Source organism: Danio rerio, chromosome 6 (assembly GCF_052040795.2).
Source record: "Danio rerio strain M-AB ecotype USA chromosome 6, GRCz13ab, whole genome shotgun sequence".
Lineage (NCBI taxonomy): Eukaryota > Metazoa > Chordata > Actinopteri > Cypriniformes > Danionidae > Danio > Danio rerio.
Window position 1 is genome coordinate 45,775,467 of NC_141026.1, and position 25,955 is coordinate 45,801,421.

At 34.1% G+C, this 25,955-nt stretch overlaps 1 protein-coding gene across 51 annotated transcripts in view; it reads right to left on the reverse strand.

Annotated features, from left to right (window-relative positions):
* Positions 1 to 25,955, reverse strand: part of foxp1b (forkhead box P1b) — a 289,418-nt gene that overhangs the window by 62,527 nt on the left and 200,936 nt on the right. For 45 of the 51 annotated variants that reach the window (XR_015492852.1, XR_015492847.1, XR_015492853.1 and 42 more), the window contains 1 exon segment: positions 913 to 1,050. Coding sequence is in view for 37 of the 51 variants with exons in the window: in XM_087255908.1 (XP_087112034.1) it covers positions 913 to 1,050 (138 nt within the window). In the remaining 14 variants the exon portion in view is untranslated. 51 annotated transcript variants of the gene reach the window in all.

The window sequence follows — 25,955 nt, forward strand, 5'->3', positions numbered from 1 at the left end:
TTTGAGATGTGGTGGAACGGGAGATTCACATCATGGATGTGCCTCTGACAAATCTGCAGCAACTGCGTGTTGCTATCATGTCAATATAGACCAAAATCTATGAGGAATATTTCCAGTACCTGGTGGTGGACATGTGCTACGAAGAATTAAGTTCTGAAAGCAAAAGGGGGTCCAATCCGGTACTAGTAAGGTATACCTAATAAAGTGGCTGGTGAGTGTTTATAGCATTATATTAAATAATAGTTGTTGTTATAGTTTTATAAAATATGGTTGAAAGCCACCATGTTGCTACAAGTTAAAACCTAAATCAAAAAGTCAACACAATTTTCTAAAAAAAAAAAAATCAAACTAAAAACATAAACATGCAATTTAATAAATACATTCTAAATTGGACATTTTTAATATACAACTGCATTTTTGAGGAAATACATTTTCCTGGTCACATTTTACAATACGGTTACATTAATTAATGTATTTACTAACACAAACTATCATGAATGAACACTACTTCTTAATCTTGACTTATTATTATTATTAATCTAGACTTAAAATTAGACTTATTAATCATATGTTAACATTTACTGCATGAGTAAAACCCAAAGTTATGCTTGCGAACATTAGTTAATGCACTCAGAGTTAACACCAATAATGAACAACAATTTTAAATACCTAGCAAAGATGGATAAATTGTGTAATAAATGTATTGTTCGTTGTTTATTCCTATTAGTAAATACAACATTATTGTAAAGTGTTACCATTTACTTATTTGTGTTTGTGTGTGTGCATGATATGATAGCAGTATTACTCTGAACCTGTTAAATTCTAATGATGTAACTCTCTGGCGATGGGCAATAGTCTAGTTGTCGTGATACATTCAGTATGTAGTGTAAAGCAGAACGAGAGCGAGTATACCTGCTGTAACATCAGTGCTTGTTGTTGCTGCAGTAACAGCTGGAGCTGCTGAGGGCTCAGGACTTGGTGTTGGAGGATTTGCTGCATCTGCTGAGGAGTTATGACCTGTGGTGTCATCATAGCAACAGAAACTGGCACCTACACAAACACAGAAAGAGGAAGTCCGTGTGAATACTATAATACTCCCGTATGCTAAAGATAACATGCCACACATCCTACAGTATCAGTAGCCTGTCTCCACATGAACGTCCTATGAGACCAACCCTCAAATCACTCATATTTGTCACCAAATGTTATGCATTATGCGATGGAAGGCATGAGCTGATAAACTGTTAGATCTAATTGGCCAGTGATTGAGATCTATTTTCACTTGTATACTCTTAAACAGACTGACTGAGTGAGTCTTGACAGTACAGCGAGCGCACTATTAATCAATAAATGTGCAGAGTATCTGACTCAAACACGCAAGTAGACTATTTGAGAGTAATGCAAAGCCACAGAGAATTGGTGTGCTACATGTTAATCATATGCTTTGTATCTGGCTTCTTTGGTGTTGCGTGGGAATAGTTGCAATTCAAAGGCCAGCTCTCACATATTACCATCTGCATTTTGATTTCAGCGAGCCAATGCGGACAGCAGGATTAATATTTAAAAGCCTGACATATTACAGAAGCAATGAAATTTTATCATTCATAAGTATTATTGCTAATTATTTATTTATTTGTTTATTTATTTAATTATTTATTTGTTTGTTTATATATGCTATTATATATTTATTAGAAAAAATAACCAGTTATGTCTCATAAATCTTTATTTCTATAACCAAAAATTAAAATGTACTTCACAAAGTTATACTTTTTAACATTAGTTAATGCACTGTGAGTTAACAATCTATAAACAACTTTAGTTTCATTATTTATTGTTAACAAAGATGAATAAATAATGCAATAATTGTACTATTAATTGAATGTTCATGTTAGTAAATTTTTAACATTCATGGAATCATATTATAAACGTATCATTTATTTTACTGTGCAGTATTGCAGAGAGGCAGGCAACATGATTAATATTCAAAAGGGTGACAGATTATAGTAGCAATTCTATTTTATGATGAGCATTATTTATTTATTTAACTTCATTTTATTTAGTAATTTAACTTAATAAAAACAAAGAACAAAGCGGTTGTCATGTAAGTCACAAAATCAAGTTATAATACAGTACATTTGAAGCACATTATCGTGTGTTGATTACAATGACATACTCAGTCCATTTTTGCCAATACTTTTTGCACTTTTTGGAATCAAGTCTTAGATTAAAAGTCAGACTTTCCGTACGGTTTATTTCTTTTACAATTCCTATCCATTGAGGCCTTGTTGGAGGATCAACAGTAAACCATTTAGGAGTTATAGCTCTTCTGCTACTTACCAAAAGTATCTGAATTAAGTATTTGTCCATTATTTAATTTTTAAATGACCATTTTTAAATGTACTGCGCAGTATTGTGCACATGTAGTCAACATGATTAATATTCAAAAGCCTGACAGATTATAGTAGCAGTAGATTCTATTTCTTGATAAGTATTTTTGTTTATTTAGTAAAATGACCAGTTATGGGTCAAGCATCCCAAAACGTATAAAGAAAAATGCTTAAAAAGTATTCATTGTTATAAGTTTAATGTACGTGTACTAAGGTGTCAGAAAGTCTTGGAGATCACACTCTGTTTCTCCAAAACCCACCTAAGAGGAGCTTTCTGAAGCAGCAATACAAGAAGCAAAAGCTGCACTGAGTGATGGGTCAGACTGACAGAAAAACACACACACTCAAACAAGCACATCATCAAGCGTCCCACTCCACTGACAAGGCCACTGGCCATTATTGTGGAGAGCTGTCCGTGTTTTGCTTGTGACTGCGTGAATACGTTTTGCATTTTCATTTTCCCCTGTGATTGTTTTCTCTCCTCTTCATCATCGTGAAGCATCTTGTCCCTCTCAACACTTCACTAAAATGGGTCAGAGCGCTCAGGGTGTACCGTTTCGTTGTGTACACAAACCTAAAATTGCTGAATATCGCGTCGTCGACTGTGTTTTCATCAAAAACAATTTGAGAGTACAGAAATATTAAAAGGGCACACAAACAAGCTGAATAAAAAGGGAAATGACGTGTGCTGACATTGAGAGGGTCCTCGCGCCGCTGACAGGGGTCTTTAATTAGAGCCTGTGTGAATACAGTACAGTGTCAGCCTTTCTCTACGATCCGCCGCGCCATTAAAATCTCCTCTGTGACATTGGCTGACAAACCACGTCTGTGCTGAACTTGATAGCGGCGGGCACTGGCGACTGTTAACATATCCCCAGCGTGTTTTAGTGAGCATGTGCGAGATCGCGGATGTATGTCTCACATCTGCTCCTGATTTGCCAGACATCAGGGCGACAGTCGCACCAAGGTTACCCCAATTGCATCTGTGATTCAGAGCCCGGCTGAGTTTGTCATGTCCTGATGAATGCGATCAAGTCTGAAACAGGCCGGGATAATTTACAAACAATCTCCGCCTATTTCAATCAACGCCAAATATAAAAACACTAAACAAACACCTTCGATGCCATGAGGACAAGGTTACTTGTCATGTATTCATGGATGCAGTTGAGTCTTTTGCTTATGGAAAGGGGCAGGGTTATAGTCAAATAATCTCCGCCTACTTAGCTTCTTCCAAGTTTAAATGCAAAACCCCTTCATTGCCTCACAGATGGGGCAAATGTGTTGCATTTTGTTGAATGCAATTGAGTTTGTTGACTCAGAAAGGGGCGGGGTTAATTTACATAATGTCTCAGCCTATTTAAGCTTATGGTAAATATAAAAACACACATAAAAACACCTTCAGTGTCACAATGACAGGGTGAAATTTTCATGTCTTCATGAATGCAATTGATTCTCTTGCCTCTGAAAAGGAGTGGGGTTAATTCACAGAGTCTCCGCCTACTTAAACTCCTCCCAATATAAATTAACCTTAAATAAATTTGTCACATCATTATGAATGTGGTCACTGAAAGGGGCGGGGTTAATTTACTCAATGTCTCCACCTACTTAAAGACCTCAAATATAAAAAAAACACCTTCGATTGAGTTTGTCAAGTCTCGATAAATGCAAATGAGTCTGTTCCCTCAGAAACAGGCGGAGTCAATCTCCGCATAGTCTCCGCCTTCTAAAAATCCTCAAAAATATAAAAGCACACAAAAAAAACATTTTTAAGCTATAAAGATGTTGTGGATTTGTTATAAACTCATCACCGTCTGGATAAAGTTGAACACATAAGCATGCACGGTTACGTCTTAATATGCAGCCCATTTTTCACATGGCTTAGCGCACCATTTGCATAGGCTGCAGCCCTTGATTTCTTCATTTCACAGTCATTATGCACTCGTGTCCTTTTTTCTCAGCGCCACTAATTTTGATGAACTATTGTGAAGGTCAGAGAGGCAGACGGGTGGGTGGTGAGACACGACCAGCTCAAGCACACAGACAACAACAGATGCACATGTGTATGTTTATATTTGGCAGTCTAATACTTGCTAATTTTGGTATGTTTTATTTTAATATTGCTAAAAAACAATTTTAGATTATATATTTTATAACTATTATATATATATATATATATATATATATATATATATATATATATATATATATATATATATATATATATATATATATATATATATATATATATATAACCAATATTATTTATATTAATATTGGTTAATAATATTTCAGCATCTTCTAATAAATATTTTAAGATGTGTATCGGTTCATATGACGACCTGAGGTAACGTGAACTAGGGTTCCACAATATATTGTTTCAGCATCGATATCGCAATGTAAGCCTTTGCAATCACATCGCAGATGTGGAGACAGGATTATAGTCTAGTAAATGCCACAAAACCACAGTTGAAAAAGCATGTGATTTATTAGTACACGGTGCAGTAACTTCAAAACTTATCAACTGTATATATTCATACAAAGTCTGTTGCCAAGTATTCAATGCCAGTATTAGGCATTCAGGCACAATTATTTATTATGTTTGTAACTTAAAGAAAAAATGAATGAAGTCTATACAGTATTATTAGTATCTTAATCTATGGAACTTAATTAACTTAATGTTTACTTTTTTGTAAAGGGTTTTCATTTTTGTATTACTTTATTTATTTCCAGTTTTATGGTTTCTCTTTTCGCTGTAATTACAGTTAGTCATTTCAATGCATCTTTCGTGATTTTTATTTATGTGATTTTTAAGTGCAACAATAAAAAAAGAATATTTTCCTTGATAAACAACAAAGTACATTTTCTTGTATTTATTTAGTTCAAGAAACAAATAAGTGTTTTAATTGGTTTTATTTTTTTTAGGCAACAGTTTCATAAAAATTTAAGAAATTAACCAATTTTTGCGAAATTGACCTACCCTTAACACATATCTTAATTACTTTAACTAAATGTCTAAACACTGTCAATTTAATTATACAAACACAACATTTATTTAGTAGAAATAATAATTTTAGAAGATATTTTTTTAAAACTGTAAAATACCCACTAATTAATATATTCATTTTATTTTATTCTCTTTGACATTTTTTATATTTGTATATTATACACATATCTCCAACCAACAAATAACAATTGATACACACTACCGGTTAAAAGTTTGGGGTCAGTTTTATTATTTTGTTCAATGTTTTTTATTTATTTATTTTTTTTATAAATAATTATGTTCATCAAGACGGCATTTATTAAATGTAAAAAAAAATATAAAATTGGTAAAGATTTATAAAAATTTTAAGTAACTGCTTTCTTATTGTTTGTAGTTTCAAATGAAATTATTACTCCAGTTATTACCATTACTACTACTACTACTACTACTACTACTACTACTAATAATAATAATAATAATAATAGTAATAATAACAACAGCAATAATAATTAATATTAGAGTGATTTCTGAAGGATCCTGTGACTAAAGACTGGAGTAATGAAGCTGAAAATTCATCTTTAAAATTACTGGAATAAATTATTAAATTAAATTATAAACTACATTTGAACATTTGATTTATAGTGCAATAACATTTCACAATTTGTACTGTATTTTTTATGAACTTGGTGAGCAGGATAAGCTTATTTTAAAACATTTAAAAATCATACAGACCCCAAACTTTTTGTGTACATATAAATGTGAATGCTTTGAATTATATATATAAAACAACAACTAAATATTTTCTAACTTCTCAGGCCATGACAAATCCCAACCCCAGCCTGTTCCAATTAAAACCTTTACATCCACACCTTACAGACATACTGACACCAGATTCACACCCTCATTTAACTGCATGAATGTGTGTGTGTGTCCACTCATAGCAAACCTCAGCCCTAGCGGAAAGCCTATTACAGCTCACATTTTACTGCCCATTACCACTGAGGTCATTAGTGGAGAGAGGGATGGGCCTCCTCTTAACCTATTGATCATTGTAACTACTAGCATTTAATCCGCTGGTGAATGAGCTGGAATCTCTTTAAGACAGAAGAGAAGCACTTCAGCTGAAAAATATCATCCTGGCCACTATATCAGCAGCACTTAAGAGGAGTGAGGGAAACCGCTCTTCTCCTCCAGCCGTAATCGTGCAAGTGTGCGCCATCAAATTATTATTATGAATAGCAGTAAACGGCCATATCGCTTGATAAGAGGTGAGGGAAAGAACAAATACGTATTTCAAGCCGTCCCACGATGAGATAATGCCGATTTCTGGTCGAACAAGATATGAGAAATTTTATGAATGCATTTTTCAATTAGTTTTTTTTACATTGACATTTTTCAGTCTTAAGCAATACACAGATTGTTCCTAATTACTTCAATGATCAGACAACTTCATAAAAAATTTATTACACTCTGGTGCTTGTTCAAACTACTTATTTAAAATTAGAGAAAACAATACAATTCTTAAGTTTTTTGATGGGACAACTTAATCATCTTATGTTTAATCCAATTAAATTTGTTAAAACTAATCAGTTAACTCAATCGATTTGTGTTGGGACAACATGAAGAAATTAAATGGAATTGTTGTGTGCACTGAAAAAATGCAGGGTTCCACACAATTGGGTATATGCACAGACTTTTAATTTTCAGCCAGCCAGCCCGACGGCTTCTCCGACGTCTTTTCATTACAAAATCATTGTTTTAGATTAGTTTTCCTTAAAAATAAGGAATCTTCATAGCCTAATATATATTTGATATAAAGTGGGTCTCACACCGGACAAGAAGCATTGCAATAAATTCCATTTTACCTGCCATCTCTTTAAAATATGACTATTTATTTTATAGTATTTCGAATGAAGTTGCTGTGCTAGCCTGCTGTTACTGGTGCCGCTAGCGGTTACACGATCTATCATCTCGTTTTATGCTTGAAAAACTATATGAATGCTTAGGTTTATTTAACTGATTGTATTTGAAATACATTATGATGTTGATGCTGTAAAAGGAACCTTATAAAATTTAAAATAGTCACATTAAGCTTTCACCGGAAGTTTATCATTGGTTAAAAAATCCTCGCTGTGCATATAGCCCATTCATTCAGGTTGTCCCAACAAAAATCAATTACATATATTTAAATAAATATTTATCATTTATTAATAATAATTAAATTATTTCTTTGTTTGACTTTAATCAATTTAATTTGTAATTATTTCGTAGTTATTGGAAGTATTACATATGTTTCTATATTTTTTAAACAAAATATAATATATTTAAATACTTTTCCTGACATTCATATTTCACAAAAATGTCCTTTAAAAGTCAACAAAGTATTAAATAATAATAATAAAAATGAGAAGAATAAATAATTATGTACAATATATTATTCAAATATTTGAATAACTGCCAACAGTACAAGCATTTGTGGTCAAAACATATGCTGAATAAAATAATAATTAAAATAAAACAAATATGAAAATTAACACAAATCAATTAAGCTCACCTAACACATTTAAGTGAATTGAACAGAAAACAATTAAGTTGTCTCAAAAAACATTAAGAATTGTGTTGTTTCAGCTCATTTATAACTTTTTTAGTGTTTAAATATAGACCTCGTACATCACCTACTGTTTATGAAAAGAACACTTTATTGTATAACTGCAGGTTAACTATGAACATACACTGTCCACTCTATACAATACCTTCACCTTTTTCTTATTTTGACAATAACATAAAATTGTACTTTTTTTCTAAAGCTGCTTTGGAAGGATAATAAACATCAATTAAATTATTGCTTAGCTTTACTTTTTAAATTCCTTTCTAATTATTTTGTTGCATTTAGAAGTTGCACATATTTGTTTTCTTGTTCTTTTTTATTTAATCTTTAAATACTTTTCCTTATATTTATATTGTAAACTGTTAAGCACAAACGTATATAGTTATGGAAAAATGTAGAGAGCTCTTAAAAAAACTCTCGGGATGTACTGTATTTATCCAGCATAGGTTTGAGTAAATGTTAATATTTGTTTTGTTTTATAAAGGACTTGTTTGCTTAAAATAAGGAAGAATTGTTGGGAGAGAAGCTGGCGGTTATGGATTTTGCTGAGGAGAGAAGAGGTGCAGGCCAGGTGTGAGAGTAGCACACACACACACTCACACACTCATGCACTCACTCACACTCACACTCACACACACACACACACACACACACACACACACACACACACACACACACACACACACACACACAAACACAAACTCCAGCAGCTGCTCTGTGACTGTAGGCGATGTACTAGCGCAGGCCTGCTGTCCACCAGCCCTACCCAAAACACACATCATACACTGTACACTCAACACTTACATGCCAACACATGCAAGCTAACAAGTGAGACTGACACTTACTTTTTTGAATATAAAATATCTCTGCTTCAAAATGTCATGCATGTCATTTTTTCCGATTTTCTGTAACAATTTGAGAAATTCCTTAGCAAATGTTTGTGATGCTTTCATATGCTACGATCTTTTTGATGCTTTTTATGACCACAAATGCTTGTACAGTAAAAATATACTCTATATTATTATTTTTTTAATATAGTTTTAAGTATAATATGACAAAACTATTAAATATAGTTTTATATGAAAATCTGCATTACCATCTTTTTACATCTGCAGTTTTTGTTGACTTTTTATATTGGCCTTTTTATTTGCGTTTATTTATGTTTAATAATTTATATCTCTATGAATATTTAACATTTATCTTTTATGGTTTACTTCTTTATGCTTGACATTATTATTTAATTATGGTAATTATTTATATGAACTATTATTGATTAAAATGGCAAATATAACATGTAAACAAAGAAATATAGGTATAGGCTTACAAAAATGCCCTTAAAGCAAACAAAATATTAAAACATAAAATAATAATAAAGACAAGAAGAAAAAATAATTATTTAAAATATATTATTTAAATATTTTAATAACTGCCAACAGTGCAAGCATTTGGGGTCATAAAACTTATGCTGAATAAATTAATAATTTTTAAAAAATCTAAATAAAAAATGATACGCAAAATTTCACATTTTCTCTCCAACTCCAATAAAACGTTTATTATTAAAATTGACTTTCAACTTTTCATTAAAATTAATCTTTTCATTCTAAAGATGCTCCAGAATGATGCCAGTGTACTAGACGCAGCTCATTTAAGCCTGGCGCTCAAATCCAGCGTCCAGTTTTGTCTTCAGAACACGAATACGAGCAGGAAACGGCATTCAGAAACACGGCTCTAACGAGGAAACATCTGACACACATCTGACGAAGCTCAGAAACACTGATACTGACTTAATGAAGAACGCATTCTTCCTGAGAGAGCAAAATGTCATGCAAGAAGAGAAGGAGAAAGAGAGAGAGGCAATTAAGATGAAGAGTGAAGGGGGGCGACTTCAATCACGGCCTCTCCAACATTGAACTGGCCGCACGGAAACAGGTTGCAAAGAACCAAAAGAGGAAAGAAAAGGGGAAAAAAAAGAAAAGAAAAAGAAAATCAAATTTTAATGCCAGCTCCCCGGTGTCATCTTGTTTTGTCAGGACATCAAATAGAATTGAGAAGTACAAAATAACAAGCCCTTGAGAAATCAGAGGAGGTTTGGTCTGTTTGAAGCCCTTGGTTTACCTTGTCCGGAGATATAGGGAATTGCATTGTCCGCGTGCTCATTTGGCACGGCATGCATGGGAAAAAAAGGATTTTAAACTGCGTGCATGCTGTAATTATTCATTTTCATGGTTAATTTCGATGATAGTACATTTGTTTGTGATATAAATTTATATTTATATTACAACAGGTCAGTACAGCAAAAATTGTAATATTAAACGCCAAAAATAGAAAAAGAGTATCAAACAATTAAGTCAAATTTACATCTTATAATCAACCTGTGCAAAAGGCAAATATTTTAGACATATATATATATATATATATATATATATATATATATATATATATATATATATATATATATATATATATATATATATATATATATATAAAATACTATAGGTGGACCTTCTCATTTAAATGCTCAACTTTAAAGAAAAAATATAATAAATCTAAAATATCTCAACATGTTTAAAAGCACATGTTTGCACACAAAATGTTACTTCAAAGCCATTAAAATGCATCTAATATTGATCCATTTATGACAACATGCATGCACTATAATTTTCATGAAAGCAAAGACTCCAGGGCAGAAGCGTGGATCTACATTCATCTCCCCAGTTGCTTCTGAGCGGAGAATAATTCCAATCTCTCTTTTTTTTCCTCGCTCTAGCTCTCTCGCAGCCCGTTTACAGTTCACATAAACAGGATAATCATAGTCACATTTTCTGCCCATTTACCGAGCAGATTCTGCGGGGGGAAATCGGCCCATTCAAGGCAACTGTAAAAACAAAAATCCAGATTGCGCTTTAATTAACTTCTAAACCACAAACAAACAAGTTCTCAGCGGAGCTGGCCCGCTCTGCTGTAAAACAAACAAGCAGGAGCGAAGGAGAGCATGAGGTTTCCCACACTAAACTCAGCCCCTCTGCAGGTGGGATGAAGGACCCTCGGTGCTGATGCTCAGGGGACGCTCACTTGATCTCATCACTAACACTGACATTATGGATGTGCCACGGGCATGTGTCATGCCTTCATTGTATTTGCTTGGGATTTAAGTATTAAAAATAAACACATTAACACCTAGATTTACATCCTTTTACTGAGTTTTCTGTGCAAAAAATCCCTTACGAGAACCAGAATAATGAATTTATATTTATTCTTTACATGAAACATCCTGACCCTTGACCATTCATTGCCTACAAGTCCTCCAGGGAAGTGCCTACTTATGACTTCAGAAATCGTAACTATGTTACAGTATGATGTGCGCTCTAGTGATTGTGTTAGATTTAAATGCAGACTTTTGTACTGTCGATTTTTCTCGTTTTCACTTTACAGCAAAGACTAAAGCAAAAAAAAAAAAAAAGATTTAATTCAAGAAAAGACTTAAAAAGATGAGCATGAAATACATAATCTATTTATTTGCATTCATCAGACACTGTTATTCAGCGCAGCTTGCATATGAGAAACATTATGAGGGGTTTATTACTAAAATGGTTGGATTTGATTTTACAATTTATGCATTTGTTATAAACTTAGTTCTGGATAAAATAAGGTAATTACAAGAGTTAGAGTTAGAGTTTAAATGTAGGTTGGAGGTTAGTGGTTATCACCAAGTTAATACACTTATTACACATGTATAGCAATGTTTAAATGATTATTTATTATCTCTTTCTATAGCTGGTCTAGCTTTATTTTAGATGTTTCAAACTTATATGTACATACCTCAAAACATTTTACATTTTAGACACAAAGGGTAGGGTTTAAGGGCGGGTTTAACGTTAAGGGTAATATGAAGTATTGCTTAAGAGGTCAACAGTATATTAATGAATGTATTTAGAGAAATGTGTATTTTTATTTAATTAATTGTTCATTTAAATGTCAGTGCACACTACTTAAACCCACTAAACAGTGATTTCAAGAATAAAGCATTTCATTTTAAACATAATTTTACATATTTATCCTTACGTTGCCACATTTAATATACTTTCAAATTAAAACTGTCCTAAATTAATCATATTTGCATAACATTTTCTTCATCCGCTTGATCCTAAAAATAATTGATCAGACTCCCCCAACTGGAATAAATGAGAGCTGAAAGAGCATCCCGCTGGTGAATATGTCACTGTAGTAGCGATCATCATCTTACAGACATGACTGGCAGCAGTGATCATTTCTCACCACAACGCAACCCCAGGTGACCCTTGACGTGACTCTCCTCTCATACACTAAAACACTGGCACGATGCGAGACCGCCGAAAGTCTCCAGCTCAACCCAGCCTGACACCACCAAAAACAATAGTGTCGACAAACTGCCTGCGACCACTTTACACCTTTCCACTACACCCTAACGCCCTTTCCTCCCTCCCGCTCTCTCTCTCCCTTTTTTCTCTCTCTCGCTCGACTCATCTCGCTGATATGATTTATGGTTTACCAGCTCAGCGAGGTTACGCAACGTCGCGCATGCCTTCAGACGCGTTATTGGAGTCGGTGGAGATTTAATTAAGATCACAGTCGCACAAATCCTCCTCAAATTGAGAATTTACTCGAGACAATGGTCTTCACATCCTTGCATGAGAGAGGTCCCATTCTGCACAACGCCAAACCATGCTAATCTGTGTTTCCAAGACATCATCTGAAGGATTCGGTGAAATGCGATTTGTGTTGTGATCATTGATTATGTTTGTCTTGGGGGTCGGCTAATGTTGAGAGGGACAGAGATTACATAAAAAAAAGACAAACTTTTGTTTAGTTGCTAAATAAAAAGGCTACTAAAAATGTACTCTTCTGTAAATTTGTACAGTGTGGTGCTGGAATTAGTTTCGAAGTTGCAGATGTGGGAGTCAAGGAAGAAGCTGCATCCTTTTTTGTATTATTATGCTGTATTTCATAAAATTGTCTTTCGGAGCAATTCATCTCTTTGCTGCTCTCTTTCCTGTGAGGATGCTCACCTGGTGTGCCGAGCACAAGAAAAGGAAAGCATCTTTGAATAAAAATGTCTTTCTTTATCTTCTTCCTCTGTGGGAGAACAGAGGAAAAAGACAAGAGCAAAGAACAGCTGGCAATGCCGTGTCTCATCACCAAAGCATTCTCAACTCTCACCACAGAATTCAGCACAGGACTTTGTAAAAGAGGTCAGCTGTGTGAACGACTGACCAGATAACCCTCAACTCTTTTTTTTTTCTTCACTAAAAAACTTTCCTATGGGAAACATCTATTCATTGCACATAGACACACACACAGTTTGCTTGTTCTCCGTCCACACATAAACACACACACACATGTGAATATTTTCTCTCGCACATGCATACGTACACACACACACACACACACACACACACACACACACACACACACACACACACACACACACACAATGCGTCTAATATGCGTCGAGCGGCAGAAATGACAGGTGTTGGCAGGCTCACGGCCTGTCAGGGCAACACATAAATGTGGTTCGGCCCCAGCCAGAGCGGGCCCTAATGCACTACTAATGAACAATAAATCAAGTCTGATTACAAACTGTCAGCCCAATCAGCTCTCACCCCTCTCTAAAGCAAGGGGCCCGGTGGTCACAGCTGTGCGGCATTACCCTCCGCAAGCCTCCCTGTCCAGCCTGTCCACTCCTTAGCACTAGAAAAGTCCCAAACTTCACAAGTCTAAATAATCACAACAAAACTCCAAGAAATAAAGTTGCTGTGTTATTCTCAGTGATTCACAGAAGAAACATTCAGTGAAAGTTGTAAAAAGCGAAAGAAGAACCACTTATAAAGAAAAGAGTCCATAGAAGTTAAAGTTTCTTTGTGGAACTGTCAATGCTAGTAAAGAAACTATTTTTGTTTCAATCGAAGCAGAAACTTTTGTCAAATATATGCTTTAAAAACAACTAAATGCATCATTAAATATGAAAATCTACAATAAAAACATAATATCAACATCAACACTCCAAATAGTATTGGACAGAGCCAAAACTTTGTCTTAGTTTCAATGAATAAACTTCTGGCTTGTGCTCGGTCACACTTGCGCGCACACACACACACATTTCTCACACACACACACATAAAAAAAGAGGGCCCATGATACAAGTGTCAAATCGGAGTGTGTTCCTGCCCCTTTCCAAATGTGGGCAACCATGAAAGGGATCAGACCCTCCCTACATACACACACACACAAACACACATACAATGCTGCCAGTAAACACTCCTTTTCACAAGAATGCCATGCAAACTAAACAAGCTAACTTCAAATACAGCCAAGTCCAACATTGCACAGCATGTGTAATCTAAAAACCATTTCACAGAAATGTGCTTTAAAAAAAGAAAAGCTGTAAAAGTATTTACCTGAAAACACAAACACACAGCGCAAACAACATTTGACAAAAGCCCTGCTCTTGTAGCTTCAAACACCAACTTGTAAATCGCATCACAATGTTTACATGTCTCCTTACCAACCAGCATGACACAAACTAATACAAACAGCATGCGTAGAAATCAACCTCTCTTCCTTTTCTTTTTGGCTAAAACTTTTCTACAGCAACAGAAACAGCTCTTTTAGAGAGAAAAAATTACAGAATCAATCATATTGACAAACCTGACAAACTCCATTTGGCTGGCAGGGTAAACAGAGTGAAGCTGGGCCGTTTGGAGGATCGCGGAAGATGAGAAGACACGAGTCGCGGAGCGGAGAGAGAGCGAGAGAAGGAGAGAGAGAGAGAGAGAGAGGCGTTTACAGCGAGCGTGTGCGCGTGCTGCCGCGTCTCCAGCCTTTTTCCCCGGGATATGGACAGATTGCACGCGCGAGGTTGCTCTCTAGCTGACAAGATACAAAACTATCCAATCAACCACGCCCTTTCTCCACCAATCACAAGCAGCCCTCTAAACATAATCAATTCAAATGGGGACACAAGCAGCAGCAGGGGCCGCCGCGGGCCGTGTGTGTGTGTGTGTGTGTGTGTTTGTGTGTGTGTGTGTTTGGGGGGGGGGGCAGGTGAAGCAATGCCTTTGTGTAGGACCCTATTAAAAAAAGAAAGAGAGAGAGAGAGAGAGAGAGAGAGAGAGAGAGAGAGAGGAAGAGAGAGCGAAAGAGAGATAGAGGGAGAGAGAGAGAAAAAGAGATAGAGGGAGAGAGAGAACAAAAAAGACCTAAACAAAACAAAAAGGGGAAAAAAAGCAGCACAGTTGATGGCTGTTAACCCTTTGACCCTGCTAAAGGTTTTGTCTGGGCCAGTGAAACAATGGACAAATGAAGAAAAAGAAAGGCTTTAATTAAACAACAGATAAGCAAACATTACTGACAGAGAGAAAAGCGGGATTCCGCAAGTTCTTATTGTTCTGTTAAAAGTGGAATTGTTTATGGGAACACAAGCTTGGCTATTCATGTTAAATAGAAAAAAGAGCATTAAAAACATAGAAATTATGATTATTTAAATAAAAATTTAATTTTTAACAAGCAATTTTACATTTAATTTACCTCTTTACATGTATTTTAAGTTAAAACACTGTTAAAAAAGGGGGATACAAATAAACATTTTCCTAAGTGTTGTAAATGTTTTTTTCCACACTTTCCTAGTTGATTGATGTTCTCAAGAATTCCAAACTTTTTTCCTTAGACACAAAGTGCTGTTCAATAATCACTTACTAATCTGACAGAAATCCTGACAGAATCCTTTCCCAACTGACAGATCCATTGTTTTACCTTAGTGTCTAATCTCAAGCTGTACATTGTAAACTGTTTGGCCACAGATAAACTCTGTGAATAAAAAATATGGAAAAGGCTGCTATTTCCATTCACAGACTATGTGTGTGTGGGGGGGGGTTCAATTCTCCTATCCAAATCAACTAATTTCCACAGCATAAAATACCTCACACTGCGGCCCCTCTTCTGGTGCAAACGCTTAGAACATAAGCGCTCAACGCTAGCAAGTGATTAAAACATCAACACCTTCTCCCACTTTTTTTATAAAAAGAAGGGGGGAAAACACAAAGAAGTTGCTTCGCCCCCTACTGGCAAACTTTATATTACACAGTTAAACCTACAGAGGAAAAGGCTGCATTTACTGCTTTAGTTAATAGTTATACTGACACATGGTCAGAGACATTTAAATCAAGCCTAGAAATATTTAATGAAGAATATTAGCAGTACATAAAAAAATAAAAAATTAAAACATGAAAAATAAGATTTTGAATATAATAACAGGTAAATGAAAGAAAAAATAGATTACAATAATAGATACAGTGCTGAGCATAATTGAGTACACCCCATTTTTAAAATGAATATTTGTATCCATTTAGGCAATATATTTTGGTGCATTTAAACAAAACAGATTTATTAAACAGATATAGGTATTAAAATAATATTTTAGTCACCAAACATATTTAGAAATTGAAAGATGATACAATTCAATTCAAGCTAAATATTGCAAAAAATAAATAAATAAATAAAATAAAATAAATAAAAAATTACAACCTGCGAAATTTCAACTTATGTTTTCTTTTTTTTTTGCTTCTGATTTTTCCCTCTTTTTCAAATTTGTATTTAATATTTTTCTATAACATTAATTTGAGTGTACTAGTTTTTGGACCATTATCATAAGGTTTTTTGTTAGATAAGCCCCAGATTTGACTTCAGTGCTGACTAATCTAATGTATATGCACTTATATATGCTGAGCACTATTTATATATAAATAAAAGTAAAACAAGATTATACATAAAAAAACACAAACAACATATATCATAATTCAATTGAAGACTACAATATATCTAAATAAAAACAAAGCATTAGAGAAAATGATAATTTAGGAAAAAATAGTATATTTTGTATTTTTTATTACATTCCAAATATAAAACAGCAGACTTTAAACATACAAAATAGTAGATGTAGTACTGTTTTACATATAACAAACAACAAGAAACATTAAAATGCTCAAAATATATCAATAAATTATAAAACAATAAATAAATAAATAGACAAACAAACAAACAACTAAACAGCAAAACATATTAAGATTAAATAACATTATTTAATATAATATAAACAAAAAAAATCTAAAATTAATTTTTAGCAATTATTTTTTATTTGTTACATAATAAATTAATGCTATTAATAAAGTAACACATTAAGATTATGATGGTATAAAATATACATTTATTTATATATTACAGTTTGAGTATCCCTTAAGAGATTAACTGCACTATTTTGTAATTATTAACCTAGTAGTTAATGTAGGGAAGAATACTTTTTTACACATGCTTCTATAAAAGGCACACATGAGTGTACATGCACACACGCTCAAGCAAGGGCAAAAAGGCAAGCAGCCATGCAAGTATGCACACATAACGCGCACAGCCACACACACACATGCACGCACACACTTGGCTGTACCCCCACATCGCATGCCGTGTCCCCTGGGCAGAATGTCGGCATATTCTCAATAAAACACCTTCTTAGCAGTAATAGGCCACTGTTCTCATTTCACTGCTCCCAAAGGGCTCATGATAAATTTAGCAGACATACAGTTCAAGCCTCCTCCTCTTGTCTCTCTCTCTTTCTCTCCCTCTCTCCATCTATCTGTGCTGTGTTCGGGCCTGTACGCCATAATTACCCATACTCTTTCTATCCGAGCCGTCTAATAGATCTTGCTGTTTATTCACTCCATCACTTTGTGAGTCACAGAACCAACACTATTCATTTATGTCTTGTTACAGATAATTGGAAAGCACAGGTTGACTCCTTCGCAAGACTGACACACAAACAATACCGCACGGCATCTCGGATCAGCTCCGCGGCTTCTCGTATGACTGTCAGAGTGACACGGGGCCAGGGGAAACTGATCCCAGATAAGCACTTGCTGGTAACCTGCTGGAGTTTAGCATATGAACTGCACAGTCATACGAACGCTCTCGTGAAGAGTCATCGCTAAACCACTACAGATGTGACAGAATCTAGTACTACGACTATGACGAGATATCTTTGCTCAAAGAGTGTTTGTGCGCAATAAGTACAATCGAAATAATGAAAGTGCTTTATTTGCATAAAGTATCTTAAAGAGATTATCCATACATTGGAATTATGATATAATTTATTCATACTCCCCTTGTTTAAACTGACTATCAATTTTGAAAACCAGTAGCCGTTAGTATTTGATAGTATTTTTTCTTTAACTATGGACTTCGGGTGTCACAATTTAAGCCCTGCTTAAACTAAGATTTCAGCCTTGATTTGGTCATCTCAGACAATGTTGGGAAATCCGAAAAATATTCCTGAAATCCTAGTCTAAAATATGTGGTCTTTGATTGTTGCTTTATGGCCATTGTGATCAGATTTTCCCTCTGATGAAGTTTTGGCAGTGTCAGAAGGTTTCAGCTTTTTTCTGCATTGTGACAACAGCTGCAACGAACGTCAATCCAAGAACCAATAGGAGCACGAAATTTGAAAACGCAATCCGCGCGTCAAATTCAAGCCACCACAGGAAAATGTCAAAACAGTTTTTTCCCCCGTGGTGCTACAGATTGTTTATGTTTACTGTGATGTCATTTATGAATGTGGAATAGTGAAAGTGTCACTGATGGATGATGTCAATCTCTGGCTGAGTTTTCTTCCAGGTGAGTTTTTTTTCTGTTTGGCACATCTTTATTGTCGTTCAGTCTAACATTACGACAGCTGAAATCTTACAGTGTCCAATGGGAGATTAATGTTCGTGTAGTCTGTCATGCTACAATTTTTTAGGACTATTAAAAATCACACAGTATGAGCTGAGTTTTACACATTTTTCAAAATATCTTCTTTTCTGCTCAACAATAAAGTCTAGAACCACCTAAGGTTAAGTAAGAGCCTTTTCATTTTTTGGGGGGGTGAGAGGCACCTTTTTCAAATATGTCAATTGTCATCAATTGTTTTGCATGCTGTTTATACTTCCCAGATGACTGGCGTTTTAACAATCATGTTTTTGACGAAGCACCCGATGTCATGCACTCCAGCACCAAAACCATTGCTACAGTGGTTGCCTAGTAACAGAGTTACAGAAGAGCCCTTCTGCACCTCGCGTTTTTGCTGTTGGACCCTGTGCGCTTGCAGTTGAAAAAAAGTGGAAGAGAGGAAAAAGCATGTTACGTCAGTTGCATCTTTTCATTCTCCAATCAAATGAAAGCAGTTTCCGTTGAGGTGCTGCAGTTTTTGTGTTGTCAAGACAACTACGGAGACTTTTAAAGATGGTGGAGAGACTTGTGGTTGCTGCTTTGAATTATCTGGTGCTGTATGACTCACAAATCTTGAATTTCACAATATTAATTACTAATTAATATAAAATTATACCAATATCAACAGCAACACTTAATACCTAGATGATTCAGTCATTGCCTAACAACATAAAAGGCACACCATGCTTCTTTTATTTTGTCAACAAATAAGGCAGTGCGGTGCACCTCACGTTTTTAGAATGGAAAATCGTGTTCTGTGTGATCGGCCCCTAAATGCTGAGCAAATTTTCACTTTTGGGTGAACTACCCGTTTAAATATTCATGGATTCTTTCCTTTCTGTTCTTTTTAGAATATTAAAATGTTCTTCTTGCAAAAAATAAAAAAAATAAATAAATTAATTAATTAATTAATTTTCTGAATTGTCCATTCAAAGGTTATTTGAAGGATTTAAAATCGTTCTCATGACATTACTGCTAAATTTTCATTCAAAAACATTTGTAAATATTTGTAAATAATTTCTAACTTCAGAGCACTCCTGGAAAACTATGAAAACTACGCATCCTGACCGTTCATTCTAGACTCAAGCCATATTTAAATATTAGGCTTGAGGGTGGAGCTTTGAACATCTGTCATTGTATACATTAATCTTTTTCTGCAATATTTAATTTGTATGAGCTGTTGCCTCTGAATGTGTGTGCACTCGGTGACTCAGTTTTTTGTTGTTTTATGCAGTGAAAATGTTTTTCCAGCTACCATTAGAATCAAAATCCACAAAAAGACCTTTTATGCTAAGAGATGTAATAAAAACTGAAACTGAAATGCTAATAAATAAGAAAAATAATTAGTTAATTAGTTCTTTTTTAATAACATCAGAACATGCAAATTTCAAATATGCCAAAATTCAGTTAATTCCTTCGTAAAATAAAACACATCTTGGGACATAGTAACTATTATGAACATCAGTGATATGCACTTCAAATCAAATCAAATCAAATCACTTTTATTGTCAAATCATCAGCAGTATGTGCGCTATCATGAGTGAAAAGCTCAAAATACAGATATGGTGCAAATACAACGACAAGAGTTTGTACACAGTACAAACACAGTACAGTACAAAAATGGACATACGTATTTAAAGTTGAAGTCAGAATTATTAGCCCCCCCCTTTGAATTTTTTTATTTTATTTCCCAAATGATATTTAACAAAACAAGGAAATTTTGCTCTGTTAATAGGTTTTCTGATAATATTATTTCTTCTGGAGAAAGTCTTACTTGTTTGATTTCGGCTAAAATAAAAGCAGTTTTTAATAAAAAAAATAATAAAAATAAGAAATATTTTAAGGTCAAAATTATTAGCCCCTTTAAGCTATATATTTTTTTGACTGTCTAAAGAACAAACCATCGTTATACAATAACTTGCCTAATTACCCAAACCAGTTAACCTACTGGAATCAACCCAGTTAGGCCTTTAAATGTCACTTTAAGCTGTACAGAAGTCTTGAAAAATATCTAGTAAAATATTGTTTACTGTCATCATGACAAAGATAAAATAAATCAGTTATTAGAAATGAGTTATTAAAACTGTTATGTTTAGAAACGTGTTGAAAAAAAATGATCTCCGTTAAACAGAAATTGGGAAAAAAAACTAAATAATAAGCTGTTTATAATGTGTGTGGGTTTAGAATACAGTTAATAAATTTGTGTATTTGTTTTATACTTATAAATAATATAAAAATAATGTTAAAATATAATGTAAAAGTCATGACACTTAGCAAAATTTATTTAGTAAAATGTAAAAAAGGTCAAACTACCTTAGTACAGTCGTTTGAGTGTTAAACAGGTTTTAACAGAACAGGTGTGAAACTAACAGAAAACAGCTGGTGCAGTGGGAAACAACCTTCATTTTGAAGGACCAAACACACATGCACAGACACAGACACACACACATACGTTTGCTGTTGTGAAAAGGGGGTACATTACATGGGTTTCCATTCATTTTATATTGTCCAAACCTTATATGGTATTGCCCTCACCTCACCTCACCCTACCCCTAACCCCAACCATCACAGGAGTAAGTGTACAGCTTTACTCACTGGTTAAACTCATCCTGTGGGATTTATAAGCTTTTTGAGGGATGAGGACGACCAATGTCCTCATATTGCACCTCTTTTTTTGTAATACCTGTGTCATACCTATGTCATTATAAAGATTTGTGTCCTGATATGTCACAAAAACACGTACACACACACACACACACACGTACACACACACATGTACACACACGTACACACACACACACACACACACACACACACACACACACACACGTCTTGACTGTCACTTCTATTAATGAATGAGCAGAGACCAAACAGTCATCTCTGACCTCTGACTATCATGACGGCAGCAGTTTCAGTACAGTACATGTGCTGTGATGATATTTGGCACAGGTATTGTGGGAATCTTTCAGACACCACAAACCCTGAAACGATCACGCGCACATTTAGCAGTTTGCGCCCTGATATAAAGCTGCTTAACATTGAGCAGATCTTGCTAGATTAATTCCGCAGTGATACGTTAGTGAAAAGTGCTCCTCCACCGTCTGCGCTTCACTGCGGCTTTGACTTCAGTCAAAACATCAGCTTTTGTTGACGATGCTCGACATAAATGAAGTGGGTGGGGGAATGCTGTTTTCTTTATGTGCTATTGTGATTTATTCAAACTGCCTTCTTTTTTGAGTCAGACACTATTTTTGGAGGCGTCGTCAAAACATTTCGATCAAAGGGAAGAAAAAATTAAGACTTCAGAAGTGAATGACCATATTTGAACAACGAACTTCTTGAACTCTATCATGCTTTTTTTTTTTTTTTTACGTTTTTTGTATTTTAAATTAAACAGTACATTAATATTGAAATATGATTATTTTATTTTAAAAAATGACAAAATATATATTTTTTAACAAAACACAAATATGTTATATCAACATAAAAATCTGTTGTTTAACTTTGTCATGAAATCATAGAAAAAAAATATAATGATACTTTGATTTAATTTAAAATGTACAGAATTTAGTAATATATATATTTTTTCTCATTATTTGTATTTATTTATTTACTGATTGTTCTGTCATTTATTTTTAGTGTAAAATTCTTACTAATGTTTAAATGCCAAAAACCTTTTTTACTTATTTTTAAGTCCAAAGAGAAAAAGATTAATGTTTGTTTTTAATACTCTTTTGTGCTGTATTATTTAGTTACTGAGCAGCAATGAACAACACTTTAAAATATAAGGAGTTTTATGTGGTTTTCTGAATTAGTAGTGTTTTGAATTTAATGAATGCATAACAACCGTGAAACCATGATTATTCCTCAGACTCTAATCGTAGAACAAAAATTTATATAATCATTGCATCTCCATTATTATCTACATAAACATATTTCTAATATATTCAAAATCAGTATAATCAAAGAAGCAATTTACCAGCATGTTAAATGAGCAAGCAAGTCAACATCTTTGCTTTACAAAACTCAGTCGACCTTTACAAGCAAAGCAGCACTAGGCCACAGCGGGGTATTTTAACATCTGTAATAAACATAAAACAATGCCATATGTGTTTTGTCCGCTCCTAATGACAACTTTAATCAATTAGCTCATAAAAAAAGTGATCTCAACAACTAAAAGCACTCAAACAGACAAATGAATTGCAATAGTCCATATTCTTCCGTCTCAAGCCTCTTGTGCTAACCACAAACAATCGTCAGTTCTCCAGTGAAGCCACAGTCTGTCAGATGTGGATTTACGTAAAAGACTTCACCGAGCTTTTTATAAACATGACATAGTGTGGCCTCTACTAATATTAGCACTCCTGATAAATATGCGTAAAGAGGGCTGTGAAAAAATGTCTTCATTGTTTAACCTTTTGATCAAAATAATAACAACAAAAACTCAGATGCTCAAATTTGTTTTTGAAACTGAAACTTTTCTTTTTTTTTTTTTTTTCACCCATTCAAACAATTTATGTGGGTGTAGGTGATTTCAGATTGTAGTTTTGGAGACTTTTTGACCCCACAAAAAACACATTAACTTTTACGGCCCATTCACACAGTGTGTCAGCGTCAACGCTTCCCACTAGGTGACGTCACTGCATATTGTTGCCGAACTGCATTGTGGATCACTCGCTACAGAAGTTGGGAACTTTTCAAGCGCCAACAGATGCATCAGCCACAAGCTCAAATCACAGCTCTGTTATAGGACCTTTATCGCTGCTCTGTTGACTGTGCAGTTTAACCAAGTACCCTTTATTGAAATGTTTGTAGTTTGAAACGATATATTGTATAAAAAATAATATATAGCAAATTAAGTTTGTCAAAAAACACAAAAAGTACTGGCAGTTTATTACCACCAGTTTTTGCACTGTATGTACAACAGCAGTATGACAGTGTATCACTCTAAACTATTGTTTGCAACGTCATTAATAGTTTTTTTTTTTTTAACTTTTAACAATCAAAAAAAAAAAAAAATGAAGGTGCCAAAAAGCAAATCAAAAGTTTAAATATAGAATAGAAATCACCAAATATGAAAAAACTTAATTGACTTCAACAGAATGTAAAAATCTTGATGGTTCTGTGGGTTTCGTCTATCCAAACTGACCTTTATTTTGTATTTTCTATTGGATTTAAGTCAGGTGATTGGCTGGGCCATTTTACAGCTTGATTTTCTTTCTCTGAAAGCATTTGAGAGTTTCCCTGGCTGTGTTTTGAATCACTGTCCTGCTGAAATGTCCACTCTGGTTTCAACTTCGTTATACTGCTAATGTAGATGTTGGACTGAAGCAGTTAATAAGCCTGTTTGCTGGGCTTTTACTGTCTTTTTACACCTCCCTTTCTTTATGTGTTCAATAGCTTTTCCCTGCTCATTTCATTTTATTACACATAAATTAATTTGTAAACTAATATTTAGATGCGTTTTCTTTTCATATGTGTATTTCTTTGGTTGTTTCAACATCTAATGAAAATTTCAAGTCGTGTTCAATACTTATTTTCCCCACTGTAAGTATGTGTGTTTTAAGCAAAAAATAAATAAATAAATAAATAAAATCCACAGTTTTGTACATATTAACCAAGGTGCCAATATCAATAAAGGCCACTGTATATACACCACTTCTCCATCCACTCTCCACAGGACGATCGAATCAGTCCTACCAACACAAACCGCACATCTGCATACCGTGGCGGAAAACTGTAGAGATTTGAGGCATGATGGGAGAAGGGGAGGAGACGGGGAGCTTCAGGGGACGAAAGAAACATGACTGAAGTGAAAAGGTCTTGAAAATGGCACTGCAGCTTTAAGGGTCTGCGCTCGGAGTGGATGCGACAGCAGTCTGATGGTTGGACGTTACTCACTGACTCGGCCAGACGGTGTGGAAAAAAGCGTGATGACCTCATCGTGACAGCATAATCTAAAGCTGTTTCTCATCTGCACATTACACATAATGCATTCTTACAATATGACCAGAAAAAAATAAAAACAAATGGCTGAGGAGAACAGGAGTGATATGTGGCTACAGACGCAGATGGAGGAATGAGAAGTATGCAGATGCTTCCTACTGAGTGAAAAAAAGAGGCAAAACGATAACGAGTTTAATGGAATAGTTTGCCTAGAAGAAGATTTTGTCTTAAATGTCAAACCTATTTGACCCTCCTTCTTGTGTGAGACACATCCACTGAATAATATTTGAGCTGTTTTGTATACAATGGGGACTGGGAACTCCCTTTACAGAATAAACAACGAACAACAACAGCAACAACATAACATTGGTGAACAGTTCCACTGATTCACTTAAGTCATTTGAATCTTTTTAATTAATTATTTAAAATAAAATATTTGTAATTTTTAATAGATTAAAAGCATACGCTAAGTACATAAATCTAAATGTAATGGTCTCAATAATTTGCTCACAAATCACAGCTATTGGCTCAACAGAGAACAAAATGTGAAAAACTGATTTAAAAGTTTCTCTATTTGTCACAAATCTACATAATGGCAAATCTTAAGATGGTTTATAATTAAAAAGACACATCATATAGGCAACTTTTTGATACTTTGTGTCTTTCTGGAAAGCTTCATGGACCACTTATTTATATATTGTCCATTACTTCTCCAAGAAATAAATATATGAGTTTATATACACACTACTGATCAAAGGTTTGGGGTCAGTAGGATTTTGCTCACCAAGGCTGCATTTATTTCTTCAATAACACAGCACATGTTGTAAAATTCTAAAATGGCATTGCACTATAAAATAACTGTTCAAAAGTAGCTTATAGTTTAATTTAATATTTTTTCCAGTAATTTTAATGATGGATTTTCAGCTTCATAACTCCAGTCTTCAGAATTACGATCCTTCAAAAATCACTCAAATATTACTTATTATTTTTATAATAATAATAATAAATAATAATAATAATAATAATTAGTTGTTATTAATATTATTAGTATTATTATTATTAATCGTAATAGTAATAAAAGCAATAATGAATGCAGTAATAATTTAATTTGAAACTACATACAATAAATAAATAAATATTTAATAAATAAGCATTTAACAATTTATTTGTAATAATTTATTTAATAATTGCCACCTTGATGAACAAAATAACTTTATAAAAAACATAAAAAAGTGTAGTGTAT